Source organism: Myodes glareolus, chromosome 7 (genome assembly GCF_982192425.1).
Source record: "Myodes glareolus chromosome 7, mMyoGla1.1, whole genome shotgun sequence".
Taxonomy (NCBI): domain Eukaryota; kingdom Metazoa; phylum Chordata; class Mammalia; order Rodentia; family Cricetidae; genus Myodes; species Myodes glareolus.
Window position 1 is genome coordinate 5,286,973 of NC_142032.1, and position 21,531 is coordinate 5,308,503.

Below are 21,531 nucleotides of genomic sequence, written 5' to 3' on the forward strand. Positions count from 1 at the left end.
ACTCCCATCAAGTTGTGAACACGGTGAGCTCTGGTACTTAGTAAAAGGAATCCCACACTAGCTCAGAACTAAGAAATATATAAGTATTTATTAATAGATAAAACTTAACAAATCAAGATTCTCTGTGTGAATGATGGATAAAGATGAGAGCCAAACAAACCAAATCAGCAAAACCGGGGTCCAGGGGGAAAGGCAGAGAGGAAGCAGACTGGACATGCTTCTGCATCCAGGTAAATAGTCTATGAGGCCATGCCCCAACAGGCAGGTAGTTGTTAGCTATACACCTTCCTGCAGCAAAGTTGGTCTGTGGGCATGTCTGTGGGGACATTTTCTTTGTTACTGATTGGTGGAAGAGGAACTAACCCCTGTGGGAGTCCTCCACCCTGGGGTAGGTGGGTCCTGAATTGTTATAAAGAGCTAGTTGAACAGGAGATGGAAGCGAGCCAGTCAGTAGCACCCCCCCCCCCCATGGTCTCTGTTTCAGTTCAGGGCAACACTGACCTGGGACCACTGTCACACAGAGAGTTAACCCTCACCAGTGTTCACCGGCAAGAGCAGATAGTCAACTCCCTCTTCTTCCTTCTTCTGGCAGCCATTCATATAGTGTGACAGAGAATTTTAATTGCCAGCTTTTTTGGATTGAGTCATAAAAAATTAATAAAGCACACTGCTGTGTGTATCTGTGAAGGCATTCCAGAGACAATTAGGTCATGAGAACTTTGATCTAATGAGTGTTGAAATCCGTAGATGGAGTCTCATCTGGGTAGACTGAGAAGCGGTAGGAATGTGAAGCTGGAATCCAGTTGAAGGATGAGGGTCACTGAGGACTTGTCTTTGAAGGGGTGATGGTCTGAACGGGACTGGCCCCCATAGGCTCATATCTTTGAATACTTGGTGGACAGTTAGTGGAATTGTTTGGGAAGGATTGGAAGGTGTAGTCTTGTTGGAGGAGGTGTGTCTCTGGGGCAGGCTTTGAGGTTTCAAAAGTCCATCCTATTTCCAGTTAGTACTCTCTGTCTCTGTCTCTCTTGTTGGAGGAAGTTGCTTGTTGGTTCTGGCTGCCCAGCCCCGAAATAACCACATAGAAACTGTATTATGTAAACCAGTGCTTGACCCATTAACTCTAGCTTCTTTTTTTTTTTACATGATTTATTATATATACAATATTATGTCTACATGTATTCCTGCAGGCCAGAAGAGGGCACCAGACCTCATTACAGATGGTTGTGAGCCACCATGTGGTTGCTGGGAATTGAACTCAGGACCTTTGGAAGAGAAGGCAATGCTCTTAACCTCTGAGCCATCTCTCCAGCCCCTAACTCTAGCTTCTTAATGGCTAACTCTTAGATATTAATTCAACCCATTTCCATTAATCTGTGTATTGCCACATGACAGTGGCTTACCAGCAAAGTTTTGGCATGTCTGGTTCTGGCTGCGACTCCATGTCATCTCTCCATCTTTGCCCTTTTTTTTTTTTGCCCAGCATTCAGCCTAGCTTTCCCTGCCTACCTAAGTTCTGCCTTGCTATAGGTCCAACACAGTTTCTTTATTCATTAATCGTAATCATAGCACACAGAGGGGACTCCCGCATCACTCTCTGTCTGTGTGTTTCTCTGTCTTGTAGTTGCTATCTCAAGATGTCAACTCCCCGTTACTGATCAACACCATGTCTACCTGCCTGCTGCCATGTTCCCTGCCATGATGGTCAGGGACTCTAATCCTCTGGACCTGTGAGCTCCCAATTAAATGCTGTATTTTTAAAGTCACTTTGGTCATGGTGTCTCTTCACAGAGATAGAAAAGCAACCAAGACAGAGGAAGTGTCTGTTTTCTGGCCCTCTCCTCTGACTTCTGTCACTTCTTGGTTGTGGTGTGGTAATCCATGTTCCTCCACCGAGCTCTTGTTGCTCTTTTTCTGCCTCCCCTTAGGACTCACCAGTCATAAACAGACTCCTCTGCAACCCAGGCCAGCACAAATCTTTCCTCTTTGTACATTGTCTCAGAGGTTGCTCACAGCAACAGAAAGCTAATGAACACGTGTAGCCCGCTTGAGAGATGGAGATCACGTGTGCTAATGCATTTTATAGGATTTAGGTCCCTACACTTCAATCCAAAATCCAAAACTTTGTGAGCTACAAGTGGACATGATGCTACAAGTGGAAAATTACACACAAAGAAACCTTGCTTCATGCACAAAATTATTAAAAAATGCATAAAATTATTTTTAGCTGTGTATTTAAGGCATGTATAAAACATGAGTTTCATATTTATATATACTTTATTTACCTAAGCTATCTCATAAAATATGCAAATATTCTGGACTAAAAGAGAAGCTGAAACCCCAAATACTTCTGGTCCCAAGCATTTTGGGTAAGGGTTGTGGTCACCTTGAGGATCAACCTCACACCAACTATCTCCCCTCATTTCCTGCCTCTTCACTCTATTCTCCTAAATGAGGTCCTTGAGCACAGGCATCAAGGGGCCAGGACTTGGACTAAGAGAGAAAACTAGAGAAAGATGGTGTGGGTATGAGTCAAGTGCAGAGCCTATTGTCTCAGCCTGTTTCCTACAGCTACAATAAGGCTCAGCATTTCAAGATGGGTGACGTTTGGCTCACAGTTCTGGAGGCAGAGGGCATGACACTGACGTCTGGCAAGGGCTTGCTGCTGTGTCATCCCTTGGCAGAGGGACTGGAAGCAAGAAGGAGAGGGGAAGGCACAGGCAACCTCAGTGTCTCTGTGGTGACATTGGTTCACTAACTGCTGCTTGTTAGGCCCCATCTCCCAATAGCACCTGGGAGGGCACACTTAGAAAGCAGCATCCACACAGAGGGAGGTCTGTGTCCGTCTTGTTGTAGGTCTTTACTTCTGCATCCTTAAACTGCCCTGTTCCAGTTCTGTGTGTGCTGTCACCCCCTAACTCATGAAGCAGAGGTACCAATTGAACTGGACATCTCCCATCTCACCCGTCCTCACTTTCACAAGTGGGACAGAGAAGGTGGAGCAGCTGTGGGGTACAGTCAGCCTTTGACAGGGTAGAGCCACTCTTAGCTTTTCCCACGAGGAAATTGTTCCTGATTGGTTCTCAGGGTTTGGGGGCTCCCACCCAATTCCCCAAGTCAGGCTTGAGAAGTCTGGTACACAGCAAAGCACCTCAGGTCTGTTTCCATTGTTCTGGCTGGGGACCACCCTGCTGTCAGGATGGCTTTCACCGTGGAGGCACCTGAGCCCAGAGTTCCTACCTGCTTTCCATTTCACACACACCCCACCCCAGTCTCTGTTTAGGGCTTTGCAACTTCCCTCCCTGCTCTGATTGTCCTCACCACGCCTAGCCTTAACTCCAGGGAGAGGCCAAAGGTCAGAAGCTGATAGGCTGCTGTAAAGGTACTAACTGTAACCCTGTTTAATAGTTTCCACTCCCGGTGTTCTACTTTAAATTTTTTTAAAAAGGAAATTTCATGAGTAAATCCAGATTTCTGACTTCCATGGAAAAATGAGAGTATTTGGCAATGCCGAATATTCTCTTGACATCTGTTGACTGAGGAGTGTTACCTGCTCTACATGGGGACTTAGACATCCATCTGAGGTCTGACTGTTGCCTAGGACTTCATGTCTGGCTTGTGTAGGTATTTTGGTGTAAGCATTAAGCTTGCTCCATTAGTTTACTAGCTCCATCTGAGAACCACGGACAGGCCTTATTCTAGACCCTGAAACACAGAGGTTCTAACATGGACTATGGTGTTATATTTTGGCGGCGGTGATACAATTCTAAACAATAGATTCGTTCGTATTTAATATTTCCACACAGCAATAACTACTCTCCTCAGGTAGAGGACACATAAAACAGTCAGGTCCTGGTGGGGACAAGTGAAATGTCACTTTGTAAAGGGTGTCTCTGAAAGTGACAAGGTCGCCTGTAAGCAGAGACTAAAGGCAGTGGACACTCCCCAAGGCCAGGAGGAGGGATGTTTGTCACCAAGTCACCCCTGTTAAGTAAGACCTTTGAGACAAGAGAATAAGCAGAAACGCCTCGAGGGACATTCTAGCCCCAACACCAAGCATTCTTATTTGTCCTTAAATATTTTTGAATTTCAGTATAAGTTAAACACAAATGAGTATCTCAGTAAGTTCTTATTTTGTTACTACAAAATAGATAAAATTCAGATTCGGCATTTATCCTTCTAGGAGGGTGAGTCAGTCCTCTTTTGTCCCCAGGGTTTGGAGAGATGTCCTGTCTGCATTAGTCAGAGGGGCCACAGCCTGCGTTTCTAATTAGATTCCAAGAGGGGGTCCGGCTATTCTTTAGACTCCTTTTCTGGAGTATGATCATGGCTAGTGTTCACCAGCTCCCCCTACCCCCGCTCTCTCTCTCTCACACACACCCTGAGATCTGGTTATCCACATAAACATGATGCTACCATGACTTAACTTTTCTATTTTGAGAAGCATGTCAGCTTGAAATACCTCTACCTTGTCTCAGACGCATGCGTGCTGACGGAGTTGCCAAAATTGTCCCTTGAGTAAGTAGCAGATTTAAAAGCCAACCAGCTGGGGACTCCATAGCAGAAGGTCAGCAAAGGAAAGTAGGAGCTGGATTCTGAGGGCTCAAGGCGTCCTGAGGGGTTTCAGAGTGGTGGGATTTTGAAGGTGTGAGCATCTCGACTGGGTTCTGGTTTTCTTGCCTGTTGCTTCTCCCTGGCTACCACACTCCAAGATGAACGTGCAGGCCTGCTCTAGGTGTGGATATGGCGTTTACCCTGCTGAGAAGATCAGCTGTATAGACCAGGTCAGTGGAGATGTTCTACGGTCTTTGGGAAGATTGACATACCTGGGACATGTGTCTTCTCACATATGGAGCTTTATAGAACGATAAGGGAAGGATGCATTCTACTTTTCTTAGGTTCTACTCATTTCTGTGTCTTCTGTGCTGTTTCAAGAAAAAATATTGTGTCATTTTAGCATGTTCTACTCAAGTGTATAGTTCATGAATCTTAGTTTCATTTTACCCATGATCCTCAACTCTTTTACCTTAAAGTCTGTGAGCCCCGAGTCTGGAGGAAGACCACTAACTGTCTGTTTTTTTCTGTGCCTTCCAGACATGGCACAAGGCGTGCTTCCACTGTGAAGTCTGCAAGATGATGCTCTCTGTTAATAACTTCGTGAGTCACCAGAAAAAGCCGTACTGTCACGCGTAAGTGTCTGATAGCCAGCCCCCACGGCTTGGCTTCTGGTTTCCAAAAAGTAGCCAACTGAGGGATCGGGGTCTCAGCTCCAGGCTGGACTCTAAGCACCCTCTCTGGGAAAGTGCTCACTCAAATCTAGTCACAGAGGAGCCCTAATGTGGGACTTTGGCAAAGACCAGCTCCCCACATTGTAACCGTGTGTCAAACTATAAAACCTGTTGAACACGGCAACAAAGATAAGTATAGATGGGGCTCTAGAGATGCTCTTAAATGATGCCCGGATCTATGACCGCCCTCAATGAAAATTAACTTCCATGTTACATGTGTTGAGTTTACTTGATGTTTATGAGGGATGAGATTTAGTGGGAAGTCATGAGCTGTATTCTTGAGTTTTGTGCTCATCCATCTTAAAAGAGACCAGTTTTCTAAGAAGTCACTTGTCCCCTTGGATCAAGCACTTTTCTAATTTTGATTTGCATTGCGTTTGCAGCCATAACCCTAAGAACAACACTTTCACTAGCGTCTACCACATACCTTTAAATCTAACCTTGAAGAAGCCTGTGGCAGCCATGGGTGGGGTAAGTCACTTAGCTTTGCATTTTGAAATAACCTTTAAGGGAAAGCTTTGAGCTCAGACCCCTGCTGATTGTTAAGTGATTCTGTTTATGTGCGGGCCAGTTCACTTCCTCCTCACACAAGCGCAGAGTGTTTATAACTGCTCTTTGTCCTACCACAACAGTAGAGACCAGTGCACAGGTCCTTGTTTCTAGCATAACCTTTGTGTCTGGCCAGCCAGGACACAGTGATTATCACCTTGTATAATAGGCCTTGCATACACTAGGTAGTTAATACATAATCGAAAAAGGTTTCAACGAGTCCTTCTTTTTCTCCCTCTGTCGTATTTTGGAGTAGAAAACCAAAGCCCTCTGGGTCCGCACTCCATAACTCCCTTGAACTGAGTGGCGGTTCACGGTTATCCAGGGGGATAGCTCAGAGATATTTTAAGATATGAAGCTTGCTTTGGGAGGTGGGTGAGAAAGCTAGGCAGGCGAGGGTGGTGTGTTCGTATGTCCAACCATGTGCTCTGTCACCGGTCCAGCTGTTGGGACCGTCGTATCTATTAATACGCTGCGTCATCGGCCTTCGTCTCTCTCCAGGCCCATGAGACATTGCTCTGTGGCCTGGAAAAGTAGGGAGATTTCTAAAATTAGGGATTACCCAGCAGGTGCAGGGTTCTCTAGTAATCTCCCTTCCTGGCACCTGTTTGCGTAGACTCTGGCACTCACTGGGCTGTCCTTAGGAAAGTCTGTCAATGCGGCTGGGCTTGCATGTGTTGTCTCTGCAGCTGCTGTCACCAGATCTCCCTCCATAAGCACTCTAAAATTTGCAGTTAGCAAGCACGTGTGGTACTGACTGGAAAATCGCTTATGTCACATCATATACATTACGAGCCAGGGGAGCAGATACTGTTCTTATCTCATTCTCGAGACGTCAAACCTGTACAATCCCATCCAGATCTCGGTGTACAAATCTGATTCTGTCTGGCTGTAGAGTCCATATGATTGGCCCACTTGTGTACACAGCCAGAAGGGGGCAAACTGCAGAAGCCAGAAAAATGAAAATTTCATGTACCCAGATGTTTTGGCGGTTGTGTTCAGGGAGAAGGACTTGACCTCAGAATGCATGTGTCATGCTCTGTACAAAGAGATCTATGCTCTCTGCCGTTTCCTGGCCTCCCTCAAGCCTCAGCTGGCAGGGCTACCTTAGAGTTATACAAGGAGGCACACAGTGTTTACCTTGTCCTGGGCAGCGGAGGGCTCACTTCCCTTTAACTGTGTATGACAGGCCTAACCTGGAAGGATGCGAGGGTAATCTTTCACTCTCCTTTAGACCACTTTCCCAGCATGCCTGACAGTGTCTATTTCTTTACATCTATATGACCATGTGACAGTGTGTATGTGTTGCTATGTTTGCACATGGGCAATGTGTAAGGGTGCTAGCAAGTGTGACCAGACATACATGCACATACAGACACTTGATACATGCCCTGCTGTGTGTGTATATATATATATATATATATATATATACACACATACATACATACATACACATATATATACATTCACGGGTATTGTATGTTTATGGTATGTTTGTATATAAACATATGTGTATATATGTGTATGTGGTGTGCATATATGCATGTATGAGTCTGTGTGTAAGTGTGTGTGCAAGTATATTTCTGTGTATATATGTGCATTTGTGTATGGTGTGTATAGTGTGTGCACATATAAAAAATTTATTATTGGGACCCCTTTCTCCACTTTTTCCATTAGGAAAAACTGAAATGAATAATCATGTCCTTTTTAGGCCCCAAATCTTTGAACTACCCTAGGGTGTGTGATGAACAAAATTTTCAACACTACCCTTCCACCACTCTGAGAAACACAGCCAATTCAAAAAGAAATATATTCATTGCTTATGTGCTGGAATTTTCAAAGGAAAGAAAGGCATGCTTCAGTGACAGTGGCGATGGGGAATTCGGGTAAAGACTTCAAGCTGGCATTTGTCATAGATCTATGAGTTTCTGCTTCACAAATGTCATAAAAATAAATATTTATTAAGCCAGAACTTCCTGTTTTCTGAGAGTGGATGGAATCTCTATCGTTTCTGTTCAGAGACCGAACTTGCTGCTCAGCATCCCCGGTGGCATTGCGGCTTTGGTGTGGCTGTGACTGTCACTCAGGGCTGACAGTGCTGGGCAGGGGTAGCAAGGTGGCTTTCTGAAAGTGGGGCGGAGCCTCTTGTTTTGGTCGCATGTTGCTTTTTTCTTAAGTCGTGATTCTCTAGCAGGGTCGTTTTACCCACGCAGGGCATTTGCTGATTGGGGAATCTGTCACTGTCTCAACTGGGAGGGAGGAATTACTGCACCGGGTGGGTAACCTCCTGCCATGCTCAGGGAGTCCCCCAGGACAAAGACTTAGCTATGTATCAGGAGCCCTGCCTTGAGGTTCTGTACTTGACAGTCTCTCCAAGTCCAATGGGGACGTGTGCAAAGCTGTCTCGGTCATGCACTGATACCCACCTGTGGGTCTGCACCAGACAGTAAGCAGCAGCAGCTGGGAAGTCAATGACAGAAAGTGCCCTTGCCTGGAAACTGGAACTCCTAGGTTTAATTTTTCTCTCTGCCCTTCTTTCTCCATTGTCTGAAAATGAAGGATTTAAACTTCAGCTTGTAAAAACTGAAGTTTTGGGGCTTCATCTCAGATCCAAAAAATTGTGATCTCTTGGCTTTGGACCTAAGAACTTGTTGATTTTTTTCTTATTATGAGTCCTTCCACAGAGTTCTCTTTAAGAAACCTTTGCTTTCCTCCAAATCTGGAGGTATCAACCTGCCAGCTCTCCCCAAATTGATCCGAATGCAGACATGATATTGTACATCTATGCCTTCACCATCACAGTTGGAATCGTGGTGTGACTTATAGATATGGCTGATGGCCTATCATAACCGTGTGAAAGTGTGAAGGCTCAGGGCAGTAAGGAATCTGGAGAAACATAGCAGAAGGGCTTAGTTTACCAGTTCTCAAGATTTACGATAAAAGCAGTATCTTGCCACTTTGTGCACTGAGCCAAAGACAGACAGTGGATGAGATAACACAGTCTGGCAATGGGTTGTCCATGTGTAATCTCTTTTATTACAAAAAAAAGCAAAACCAAAAAACCAAAAAAAAAAAAAGCAAACAAAAAAACAAAACCCCCAACCAAACACCAAGCACCACTGCAGTTCACTGTCAAAAGAATGCTTTTTAGGTCACACGTCGGAAAGACTGACGTTTGCACACTTGCTCACAGCTAAATGACTGAAGAGTCGAAAGACTAGATATGTGTGTTGGGGTTAAGTTGGCTCCTATCCTAATACTATACACAAAAATCAACTAAAAGGGTATTTCCAGTCAAAACAGGAAAAGAATAAGCCTACATGGAAATACAAAAGGTAGACAGACTCCATGACATCAGAGAGCCAGTGCTTTATCTAGCTCAGTGGATGGTAACGGATTAATGGGAAGAAAGTCACACAGAAAGAGTTTCCCCTGTGTAAGTTTGTGAAGAATTTTGATGTGGGGTTCCCCTCTGCATGCTGGGAATATGTTTTATTACCATTGGTTAATAAAGAATCCCACATCAAAATTTAGCTTATAAAGCTACATAGTCACTTGTTTCCATGTGCGTATGTATATGCGTATGAGTATTTGTGCCTGGGCATACATGTGTGGTTAGAAGGCAATGCAGGTTGTCAGGCCTGACGGCAAGTGCCTTCAGTAGCTGAGCCAGAGCCCCCTCTGTCTTTTTGGTTGCACCACTCAAGAGCACTCTACCCACAGCAGGAGTTCAGTACCCACCTGGTTGGTAGAGTAAATGAAGCCACAGTGGGACCAATAACACAGTGAGCTTTGTGGTACCGCTAAGATGCCTCCCAGCTGAGACTTGGAAGAACTGCCCCAATTCAGCTATGCATCACCCATTTTCTCTCCCTTCTCTGATGGAAATCTTACTGACAGCGCTTTCACTGTGTACAGATCAATGGCCAAGAAGGTGGTAAGCAGGTAGAATCCGTTTTCCATTGGGACATGAAGTCCAAGGATGGAGCAGGCGCACCTAGCAGGCAACCACTGCTGAGTGAGGTGAGTGTGGAAGGGAGAGGAGGCGCAGACCAAGCCAAACATGACCACTAAGGGACCACTAGCATGTTGGGTCACCTGTCTGTAGACTAATCCTTCATGAGAGCACCCCAACTGTGTCTGCCCAGCTCATTTGTCACCTTCTGACCTCCAACCGCATGGTTTCTGTCACCAGGAACAGTGGCCCCACTTTGTGGCCAGTGTTGCTCTTCCTCCTGTGACATTCCACCTGACCCCAGGCCTTCCTCTCTGTCTCTCTGTCTCCCTCCTCTGCTTCCACCCTTCCTCCCTGGTCCTGTAAGGGCCTGATAAAATGACTTCCCTCTACCATAGTTCTTGTCCCCAGTGCAGTGTGCCACATCAGTCACACGGTTTCTTGAATGTCCCTGACTTATTCTTCTCACGGCCTGGCTATTGATGACTGGCTCCTTAAAACATCTTTAGGTGTATTTGCATTTTTCTCAGTGTGGAGGAATCTACTGTGCACAGAGCAAACCCTTTAATTACCTCTCCGATCCTGGGTCACTGAGCTCAGGTGTGCACCTTACTAACCCTGCAGGCATCCTTCTAGATTTGGCTGTGTACTCTTCTCTGCCTGATGTCTTTGTTTGTAACTGTCCCCATCTGAGTCTATCAACCATCTACCTGCCTCTCAATGTTCCGTCCACCTCTAATGTCTAGTTCTTACTTTTGGGCACACCCACTACCTTGTTGAAGGACCTGAACTGAGTTACTTAGCCACTCTTCTTTTCATGAATTTAATTTCTATTTTTAAATTATTATTACTTCATACATAGACATATATAATAAATTTTAGTCATTATTATGCCCCTATTATTTTGCCCTCTGAAAGCCTTAAGTCACCTCCTACTTTCATGGTTTTGTGTGTGTGTGTGTGTGTGTGTGTGTGTGTGTGAGAGAGAGAGAGAGAGAGAGAGAGAGAGAGAGAGAGAGAGAGAGAGAAAGACACATAGACAGACCCATGGAGTTTAATTGAGATTATTGGCATGAGCATGGGTGGGAGGTTATATGCTGGAATGTAAACCTCTTAATCAGTAGCTACACCCTTGAAGAAAATGACACTTCCTCACCCAATAACCATTAATGGCCAATAGCTTCTCAGGGAAGGGTGTGACCTCACGGCCCCTCCTATTCATGGTGTCCTGTTGCTGGGACCAGTCTTGCACAGATAGCAACAGCCCCAGTGAGTCCTGAGTGCTAGGTCCAAGAGACATCTTATTGTAATGGAGGTAATGGAGGCCACTTGTTTGTTTCCCAGCTCCGGAAATAATCACATAGAAACCATATTATTTAAATCACTACTTGACACATTAGCTCTAGCTTCTTATTAGCTAACTCTTACATCTTAATTTTACCCATCTCCATTAATCTGTGCATCACCACGAGGTCGTGGCCTACCAGCAAAGTTTTAGTGTCTCTGTCTCTGGCAGCGGAGCTATGACTTCTCTCTGACTCCACCTCCTTTCTCCAGTGTTGGTCCCTAAAGCCCCACCAAGGAGAAGGTTGCCCCAAGAGACACTCTCACCGCGGTTGATGCAAATAGAGGAATTTTTAATTTTGCTGCCACAACAGAGGTCCCTCAGCCTCGAGAGGAAAAGGACCCGTGCTTTGTCTATTACAGGCTCTTTTAAAGGAAAAAACCGCAGAATCAAGGGGGGTAGTACAGGATCAAAAGGGAGAGTCCAGAAATCATTTGTCAACTGTTTTGACTAGTTCATTCAACAGTCAGCTAACTCTAATTGATCAATGCTACGGCGATTACAAGCAGGAACACCTAGGTCATTTCACCCCAGTTCCAGGGTCTGGGTCTATGGAAGAAAGACTGCAAAGGGGATAGAAAGTACTCAAAGCCCCAGTGCACGTATGGTTGGTTACCTGGGTCCTGGCTCCCAGGAAGAGGGGGGGTTGCAGTAATGCTGAGGTGCCCCAAAGTCTTTCATCAGCATTCAGTTTAGTCTTCCCCAGCTATCTACCCTCTCAGGCCAAACCAGTTTCTTTTTTAACCAATGATATTCACAGCATACAGAGGGAAATCCCTCATCAATGTCTTATTTATTTTATTTTATTTTTTGAGACAGGGTTTCTCTGTGAAACCACCCTGGCTGTCCTAGAACTTGTTCCGTAGACCAGTCTGGCCTTGAAATCACAGAGCTCTGGCTGCCTCTGCCTCCCACATGCTGGGATTAAAGGTGTGTGCCACCACACCAGGCTGTAAGAGATTTATTTGTTTGTTTTTATGGTGGCCCATTTCCTCCTCCTTCAGCTCTTACATTCTTCCTTCCCCCTCTCCTGTGATTTTCCTTGAGCCTTGGAGGGGGTGATATCAATACATATAGGGCTATGAATATGCTATTATTTATTCTGGGAACTTTGACCAGTTATGAGTCTGTGCCCTAACTGCTGCATGTCTGACAAAGACTGAGAGCATCACTAACCTGTGGCTACAAACTTCAATATTCAGAACAGTGGTAGATGCCCCTACTGCCAATGGCCTCTCTGGCCTTGGTATCTTGACCAGGCCACAATACCAGATCCATGTGTGTCATAAGTTCCCTCCTGTAGAGAAAGGGCCTCAAATCAAATCAGAAAACAATTTTATTACCTTTAAAGTAAACTTAAAAAAACTTGTTAACCCATAGGGCAATTGTGATGATTAAAGAATAGATAAATGCAAAGATGTCAGAGTAGTGTCAGGTACAAGAATATCAGCTATTAGTATTTTATTGGTAATTATATGCCAATGTATTTTTTCATTAACCAATGTGCATTATTTCCTTGCTGTCTTTCCATTCCACAGACACTTGAGAGCTAGGTCCACATCAGCACCTTTTGAGTTGTGTGAATGTGTGTCAAGGATGCATCGCTGAGAGCAGATGTAGGGGTGTTACCTTATTGGTGGGCAGGGCTGTCTGCTCTTACAGATGATAAAGCTGCAATAATTACTCGTTTAGATACAGTGGGTGTGTTCCTAGAACAGACAATGAAAAATGAAGTTGTAATTAAAAGGTTACATGCCTTTTCATTTTCACAAAGGTTGTCGATTGCTCTCCCTACAGGTTACCTTAAAATACTCTATCCTCCCTAAAGCATGTGTAAGCACACAGATGTTTCCTAGTGGCTATGTATCTCTTTTGTTTTATTCCTAAAGTTTTACAACAAATGTTTTAAAATAAAAATCTATTTCTTTTTTTCCTTTGGATTTCCCATTGACAGATACAAAATAAGTAGTAAGCTTTTGAAATTTTGCTGGGTAAAGCTGACTTACCTCAGACCCACCTAAGGTGACCTCTTTCTGCCCAGTCTTAGTACACAGAGGAGCGAAGAAGTATTTTATTGCACTGGGAAGGTTTCTGTAACATAGAAGATTTCAGGGAATTGTCAGTCAAGATATTAGGTCATTTTCTTGTCTGAAAACCTGGAGCAGTTTGGTTGACTGAGCCCCTGCATGTGTTTAGGGGGCTACATACTTTTAGAGAGCAGGTTATCTTCACAGCAAAGGATTGCTGGGGTTGTGTGGGGTGGGCTGTGGGGGGAAATGTGGGGTGGACTGGTGGTGTGTGTGTGTGGAGTGGGCTGGGGGGAGTGTGGGATGGACAACCAAGCAAGCGCAGAATGTGTCTGGACGCATGTGCCTGCTTTCTTTGTAGAGAGACTATTGGCCGGGGTATGGAGACAGGAACACTTGGTGTCCAGGAGATCTGCCAGACCCTGAGATCGTAAGAATGGTTGAAGCTCAGTCTCTCGGTGAGGTAAGGGATTATGAACCACTTGTAATCAGTAGGTAACAATTCCTTTACATATTCCTTTATTTTTAAGATTGTGGTAGAAAGAACTTGATTAATGTCTTGTCACCATGGCAAAAAAAAAAAAAAAGCACCCTGATAGGGGGATGTTTGTTTTCGGCTCATGGATGCAGGGGTCTCAGTCCATCATGGCAGTGACTTCTCTAAAGGCTCCATGCCACCCTCAAAATAGTGCCACACACTAAACCAGGGGAAAAATACTCAAGACTTAAGCCAGGAAGGTATTGGAAGAAGGTTGCTTTTTGTTCCTGGCTGCTCAGCCCCAAAATAATCACCCAGAAACTATATTATTTAAATCACTTGGTCTATTAGCTCTTGTTTCTTATTGACTAACTCTTACATCTTAATTTAATCCATCTCCATTAATCTGTGTATTGCCACATGGCAGTGGCTTACTGGGTAAAGTCCCATCTGGCTCTAGTGGGGCTACATGGCTTCCCTCTGACTCTGCCCTTCTTTCTCCCGGCATTCAGTTTAGTTTCCCCTGCCTAGCTCTGTTCTTTTGTCCTGTCACAGGCAAAGACAGTTTTTTTTTTAATTCATTAATCAATAAAAGCAACACATAGACAGAAGGACCTCCCACACCAGGAAGGGGCAAGTCTAGCTATAATGCCCCTCTCCCCAAGATTCCCATGTCCCAATCTGTGGATCCTGTTGCTCAGTTTCCTCACACATCAAAGACATTGTCCAGATATGATTATGTCAAGGATCTCATATGATAAGGAAAACCAGGGTTCTGAGGGTTGCCTCACAAGGTTCTCTCCAGCCAGTAGACAAGGAGGACAGGGCCAGAGGAAAGTCATTGTAGTGGCAGAAGCAGAGATCAAAGCCATGCCAGGTCAAAAGTGAGGACCACCAGGGACTCTGAAGAGAGAAAGGGAAGAGGCCAAATCTCCTCGTGTTCCAGAAGGAGCCGGTCCTGATGCCCACACTAGACACCTCACCTCCAGGACCAGGAGGGAGTGGTTCAACAGTGCTGGAGTAGAGAGGGGTGGAGAAACCCTTCACTGCAGATGGCACCCTTGTTTCTTCTCTACACAGCCCATATATAGCTCCCTGTTGAAGACTCTGCTGGGGAAATTACTATTAGTTTTTGTAACTTTTTCCTTTGGAAAATAGAGAGCAATATAAACAGAAGTGCTGAGGTCATATTTCTCATTAGAAAAGTTATTCCCGGGATTGCTCAGAAAAAGATGAGCTCCAGCCAAGTCTCTGGGATTAATGGCCATGCTATGATACAAGAGCACCTGAGGAAATTGTACCAGGCTTCCCATAAAATGACATAAACATTAGAGGTGATCCCCTTTGACTTGGGGACTGTGGGTCCTCAGTCTAGGTGGTGTTATTCAAGGATTGACGTGTTTTCTATGAAGGGGATGAATCCAGTGTCTCTGATGTCATTGTATTTCATGAGTTCTCATTCAGTACCAGGCTGGTTCTCATGCCTCTGTGGTCCTTCAGCAGGGCTATGCAGAAGACTATGAACAGCAGCAAGGCAAGGGGAGCTTCCCAGCCATGATTACACCTGCCTACCAAAGGGCCAAGACAGCCAACCAGCTGGCCAGCCAGGTGAGAGTCCCTGGGATCATTTGTATCCTTGATGATGCTAACTTTCGACATGAATGCAGCCAGCCCTGCAATTCAGGAGAACAATACAAAGAATATTTTATAGGGTTGTGGAAAACAAGTTTTCCTTATAATGTGTTTTGATTGGACCACATCTACAAACTTTGGAAAAGGGAAGAATGCAGAGGCCACAGAACTCAGCCAAAGACTCAAACTTTCCTCCAGGTTGCTGGTTTTTCTTAGAGTGGACATGGATCTACCTGGAGCGTGGCATAGCTTACAGGCTAAGGGCTCAGGCTTTAGAGACGGAAACTTAGGATTCAAATCCCGGTCTTTCAAACTTTTTCTGTGTAGCTCTGGTCAAATTACTTAGCTTCTCTGCCCCTCAGCTTCTCATTTGTGGTAAAGCATCGTACCACTGGATGTGACTGTTGAAATGGTCATGGGAGTTGCTAGTTAGTGACACTTAGAAGTGCCTGGAACTCTATAAATTGGCACATCAGCAAAGAGAATGTTTGTGAGTACAGACTCGGTTTGTTTTGTGCATGCCTGAAGGTTTAGCTTCTGGAGATCTGTAAGGCAGGGTACTCGCTGAAGCTTGAGGTAGGTGTGATGTGGCTTTGACTCTGCTTCTCCTTGCCAGGTACAATACAAGAGAGGCCACGATGAGCGCATCTCCACGTTCACTCCAGTGGCAGGCACTCCTGAGCTGCTACGGGCCAGAGCTGGGGGACAGCTTCAAAGTGACGTAAGAAACGGTGTAGGAGGGCTAGGGGAAATGGATCAGTGAACAAAACATTTGCCACACAAGCCTTAGGACAGGAGTTCAGATCTCCACAGCCCTTAAAACAAAATCCAGACAAGTGCGCTGTGCTAGCTGCAATCCCAGTGCGCGGCAGGCAGAGACAAGGGTCCCTGGAACAAGCTTGGGAGGTGGTCGAGCTAGAATCAGAGAGCTTCGCATTGGGTGAGAGACCCTGCCTCAATACAGAAGGTGGAGAGCAATCAAAGAAGACACAAAACGTCAACTTCAGGTCTCTCTATGTAAGCACACATGTGCAAAGGAGCCTGCAGACATGTGTACCCATCCTCATGTGAAGACACATATACACATGCATGTGTACCACACACATATGAAAAATGATTTGGTCTACAGCATGATGGTCCTTACTTAAGAGGGAGGGAAGAATGGAGGAGGAAGCCTGATCCCTGCCTGGGCACCAGAAAGAGCTTCCTGGGGTCACACGTCATAAGCCAGCCCTCACTGACCTTGAAACAACTCTTTGAACAGAATGCACTAGATTATATTTGTACCCAGTCAGGCGTATCAGATACATGTGAGAGAAACCTCTCACATGCAGGCCTGAGAGGCTGACTTCTGAGGATGTCGCTTTTCCACCATTGTCCCTTTTCATAGACCATACGCTCCACCATGTGCTCGGTCCAAGAACCGAGTGTGGTTCTGAATGGAAGATCGGAGCATGAATCCAGCTTCATGTTTAATGCTTCCACTTGCACTGGCTGAGATCTGTGATTGAGATGCCCACTTTGTGTCCCAGACTTGACATCAGCTTCTCAGAGACAGCCTTGCTTCTATGCTCAGTTCCAGCCCTGGCCCCCAGCCCCGGCCCTGGCCCCCAGCCCCGGCCCTGGCCCCCAGCCCCGGCCCTGGCCCCCAGCCCCGGCCCTGGCCCCCAGCCCCGGCCCTGGCCCACAGGCCGGGGCTCACGACACTCTGCGTGGACCCCCTCAGATGTCTAGTGGGACTGCGTTGGGGCATTCACTGGTTTCTTTTGAACTGCCCAGGGGAGATACACAGAAGACTGCGGGGCTCTGAGAGGAAAAGGCAGTTTTCCCGCCATGATCACACCTGCTTACCAGATAGCCAAGAGAGCCAGTGAGCTGGCAAGTGATGTAAGTACCTGTGTCCATGTTGTCATGTTAAGGAGGAAGCCAAAACTTAGCCTGAATCAGGAAGTCCAACTTCCTGTCTGTTTTTACATGTTTGCCAGGACCAAGAAGTACCTTTCCCTCACCATTGTCAGTCATTTCCCCTGTGACAGATGATTGCCGCGTCAGCCTGAGCCACACGCCTTAGACCCACACAGACAGAAGGCCCACGAGCATGTATATTTACTCTGTGACTCTCATAACAAGACTCATTGACTTTTTTCTTACCCTCCAAACAGGTGAGGTACCACCAACAATATCAAAGAGAAATGAAGGGAAAGGCTAGTTCTGTCGGAGCTGAGGGCGGCGTGACCAAGGAATGTGCAGACCAGTATGGCCAGGTATGTGGTACTTCTGGGCATAGCCTTGGTCCTCTCCAAAGCCAGATTGGTTTGTCCCCTACAGCTATGACAGCCAAGCAATTCCCTAGTAGAAGTTAGTATCTTACAAACAGACACACACACACACACACACACACACACACACACACACACAAGCTACCAACACAAAACTAGAGAACAGAAAACAAAAACCATGGAGCCGCCATCAAAACCAAACAACAAACTTAGATCCTTGTCCCTCCTCCAAACTTCCCTTTTTCTCACTTACTATATTTGACCCAAAACATTCAGGCAGCGAAGTAAGAAGGGAGGCTCAAGCTAACCAATTTTCATTTTGGTGGTAAAAACAATCCTGGCTTCTTAAATCTGCTCCAAGTATTTTACTTAAGAGAATGTTTGTGCAGTCAGGCGCCAGTGGTGCACGCCTTTAATCCCAGCACTTGGGAGGCAGAGGCAGGTGGATCTCTGTGAATTCGAGGCCAACCTGGTCTACAGAGTGAGTTCCAGGCAGGACAGGCTCCAAAGCTACACAGAGAACCCTGTCTGAGAGAGAGAGAGAGAGAGAGAGAGAGAGAGAGAGAGAGAGAGAGAGAGAGAGGTGTTAGAGGCCATGTGGTTCTCTCGAAGGCAGGCTCTTGCTTCAGAGGAGGCCCTGGGAGAGTGTTGAGATCCCAGGGGATACCATGGAACTGTAGAGTGCCCTGGGCAGAGTGCTGGTGGGGAAACAGCTGATCCTGCCCAGGTAGGTCTGTGATGAAGGGGATTCTGGGACGTCCAAAAGAAGGTCCAGCTGACTTCATCCCTTCTCACTCATGGGATGCTGGTTTGGGGAAGGATTTTTCTTCGTGGGAGCTGGAGAACAGTGTTCAGAGAGGAAAAATCAAAATGAGGGTGATCATCCTTATTTCTCAATACAAAGTTACCCCGTCTCAGAGACAGCAACATGCGATTCCTCTTCACAAGGTTACAAAAGGCTTTATTCTACTTGATTTCTGGTTACACAGCACACATGGCTGATGGGGTGCAGTGCAGAGATGTCAAAGCACCCTTTTGCAGAGATCTGCAGAGATCAAAGTAGTGTTTGAAATTAACGGAATACAACCACCACACGGATATTCAATGACAGCACAGGGTGGGAGAGTCCCTTGGCTTATTAGATATTGTGATGATTGATGAGGATGACATTTTTTAATGTATGCATGCATGCATGCATGCACGTATGTATGAATGTATGTATGCATGCATGTATGTATGTATTATATAGTGGCTCAGGCTCCTGGATCTAGTGTCTTAGCACCACATGGTACATGTTTGGCAGTCCCTGAAATGTCCCCTGTGGATGAGCTTTCCTGAGATCAGTCTCTTGAGCTATCACTGCTGAGGACCACGCTTGTCAAGAAGGACGTAGTATTGACCAAAACTTTTGATTGACTCATCAGGTTTACTCAGAAGAGTGTGATGAACCTCGGGGAAAGGGCAGCTTCCCGGCCATGATCACTCCAGCTTATCAGAATGCCAAGAAGGCCAATGAACTTGCTAGTGATGTAAGTACTGGCAGAGTCACGGAGGTGGAGCCACGGGAATGCTGGGGGCTGCTCTTACCTGGAGCCATGCGCAGACATCTCTTAGGGTCATGTGAAGGCAGAATGCTAGATTCGCCCAGGTCCAGACTCACCGTTCTTCTTGAGTTGCTCATAGACTTTGAGCCCATTTATCTGCCCACATGGAAATGAAACTAGACAAACCACCCTTCTCATGCCTCATTTGAAAAGGTGCAAACGCTGGTCCAAGCAGATTAAAACCCATTGTGAAACCAAAGCCCCGCTGTGAAATTGAGCCTTTTAGGGGAAAAGCTCACTGAAAGAATGTAACAAGTCTTCCTCTGTCCCACCAGCCAGCTCTCAAATAGTGACATGGAGACTTATTATTAATTATGAAAGCTTGGCCTTTAGCTTAGGCTTGTTCCCAACTAAGGCTTATAACTTATATTAACCATTTATATTAGTCTGTTTTGCCTCGTGGCTCTTTACCTCTCTTCCATCTTATACCTCCTGTTTCCTCTCTGTGCCTCCTGGCAGCTTCTGTATAGGGCTTGATTATCTCCACCCTCTTCCTGTCTCTGCCTGGAAGTCCCGCCTATACCTCCTACCTAGCTATTGGCTGTTCAGCTTTTTAGGACACCAATCACAACAAATACATCTTCACACAGTGTACAAGTACCCCACAACAAAAGAAGTCATGTGATTATCAAATTGAGTGTGACCCAGTGAGTGATGAGTGATTTTTATTTGGAGAATGTTAGCAGCTGACAGTCCTTAAGAGACAGGCTATAATTAAACTTGGTAAAGTGGTACCCTCTGCAGTTCTTAACCTGGCCACTCGGACGTGGTCTCTGACAGGAACCTAGTTCATTTCTCCACTTTACCCTTCTTCATTCTGTTACTGTTCAGTGAGTACCCAGGAACCCAGGACAGCACCACCTTTGCCCCAAGAAGGGAAATGCAAGACTTTACTCCTTTCTCTGCAGACAAAACAAAAATGGTGTTGACATTGAGGGCAGGATGGGATTAGGATTTCTCTTTACGGTGGTCACCTGAGGTTCCTCTTTCCCTTTCTCCAGGCAGCGTTAGAGGGGCCAGGAAGCATTTTAACATGAGAAAGAATCAAGTGGTTTCTAAGTTTAATAAAGGATTTATTTAGTCCAGAGGAATCTTCCTTCTTTTAGAGATTCCATCCGTGCTAGCATTACATGGGGGTTATTTCAGACTTCTCATGAGGCAGCCACAACCCCAGACTCTCTGTGTGCTCCTTCCAGATAAAATACAGGCAGGACTTCCAGAAGATGAAAGGCGCCGCACATTTCCACTCCCTCCCGGCCCAGGACAACTTGGTTCTTAAGCGAGCTCAGAGTGTGAACAAACTTGTGAGTGAGGTGAGTGTTGGGGAGAGCCATTCTCCCGTATGCTCCCCCTTTCTCCAGTGGATGCAGTGGCCCTGTTGACAAACACCACTGCTGGCATTCCCCTATAGCCCTGGCACGTACTGGGTAAGGGGAGCTGGAGGGTCAGGAGTTCAGACACAGTGAGTCACAGGCCAGCCTGTACTATGCGTGAGACCCTGCCTCAAAACAAACAAAATGAAACCATGCATACTGCCTGCAAGTTACCAGTTTCCAAATCAGGCGTACACAGAGCCAAAGAAATTAAATCTTTCTCTGTTGGCTCAAAACTTCCTTACTAAATATTCAGAAGTGCCAATCAGAGCGAATACTACAAGATGCAACTTTTAGAGATTCATTTTAATTGTGTGTGTGTGTGTGTGTGTGTGTGTGTGTGTGTGTGTGTGTGTGTCTGTGTGTGAGCACATGTATGTGAATGCAGGTGCCCTGAGAGGCCAGACGAGGGCACCAGGTCTCCCTGGAGCTGGAGCTACAGGCAGTTATGAGCCCCCCACTTGGGAAGCAAACTCAGGTCCTCTGCAAGAGCAGCAACTTCTCATCATTGGACCGTCTCTTTTTCGTGCCTCTGAGCCATCTGTCTAGCTCCTGTGCTCCAACTTTTAAACCTATAAGTTGTTTCATTCGTGTGGAGTCAAAGTCTAGAAAGACTGTTGCAAATGCCATATTTCTCTTATCACTGGAGTCAGAGTTCAGAGAAGCTGTATCTACCGCACAAGTTCCCCTTTCTTTCCAGGCTGGCCTGGCTGCTCAGGGGTGCACATTGCTTGACCCACCCCATGTTTAAGCCTTTTTGAACCAGGCCAGTTGGCAAGATCATTTGTCCTCTAGTTCCCTGGAGCTCTAGCGTCCCCCCTTGGTGGCTCCTGTCAGCTGCTGCTCAGTCCGTGAAGACCTGTGAGTGGCAGCTCTGACTATGGGAAGAATTACGGCTATTAAAGTGCCCTGTGTCATGTTCTCTGAGGCTCGGGCACTGAGATGCAGGTGTCTTGGAACACTCTGTTACTTCTATAAGGCCTTGATCTCAAACCAAGCTG

The 21,531-nt window shown here is 45.9% G+C and overlaps 1 protein-coding gene across 6 annotated transcripts in view; it reads left to right on the plus strand.

Annotated features, from left to right (window-relative positions):
- The first annotated feature begins 4,540 nt into the window (after nt 1-4,540).
- Nucleotides 4,541-21,531, plus strand: part of Nrap (nebulin related anchoring protein) — a 74,106-nt gene continuing 57,115 nt past the window's right edge. For 4 of the 6 annotated variants that reach the window (XM_048424359.3, XM_085694126.2, XM_085694129.2 and 1 more), the window contains exons 1-11: nt 4,541-4,784; nt 5,095-5,189; nt 5,672-5,759; nt 9,756-9,860; nt 13,526-13,627; nt 15,143-15,250; nt 15,891-15,995; nt 17,054-17,161; nt 17,437-17,538; nt 18,978-19,082; nt 20,354-20,470. In XM_048424359.3, the coding sequence (XP_048280316.3) occupies nt 4,713-4,784; nt 5,095-5,189; nt 5,672-5,759; nt 9,756-9,860; nt 13,526-13,627; nt 15,143-15,250; nt 15,891-15,995; nt 17,054-17,161; nt 17,437-17,538; nt 18,978-19,082; nt 20,354-20,470 (1,107 nt within the window). In that variant the 5' untranslated portion in view covers nt 4,541-4,712. The remainder of the gene's footprint in view (nt 4,785-5,094; nt 5,190-5,671; nt 5,760-9,755; nt 9,861-13,525; nt 13,628-15,142; nt 15,251-15,890; nt 15,996-17,053; nt 17,162-17,436; nt 17,539-18,977; nt 19,083-20,353; nt 20,471-21,531) is intronic. The other 2 variants (XM_085694125.2, XM_085694128.2) reach the window with 1 other exon arrangement.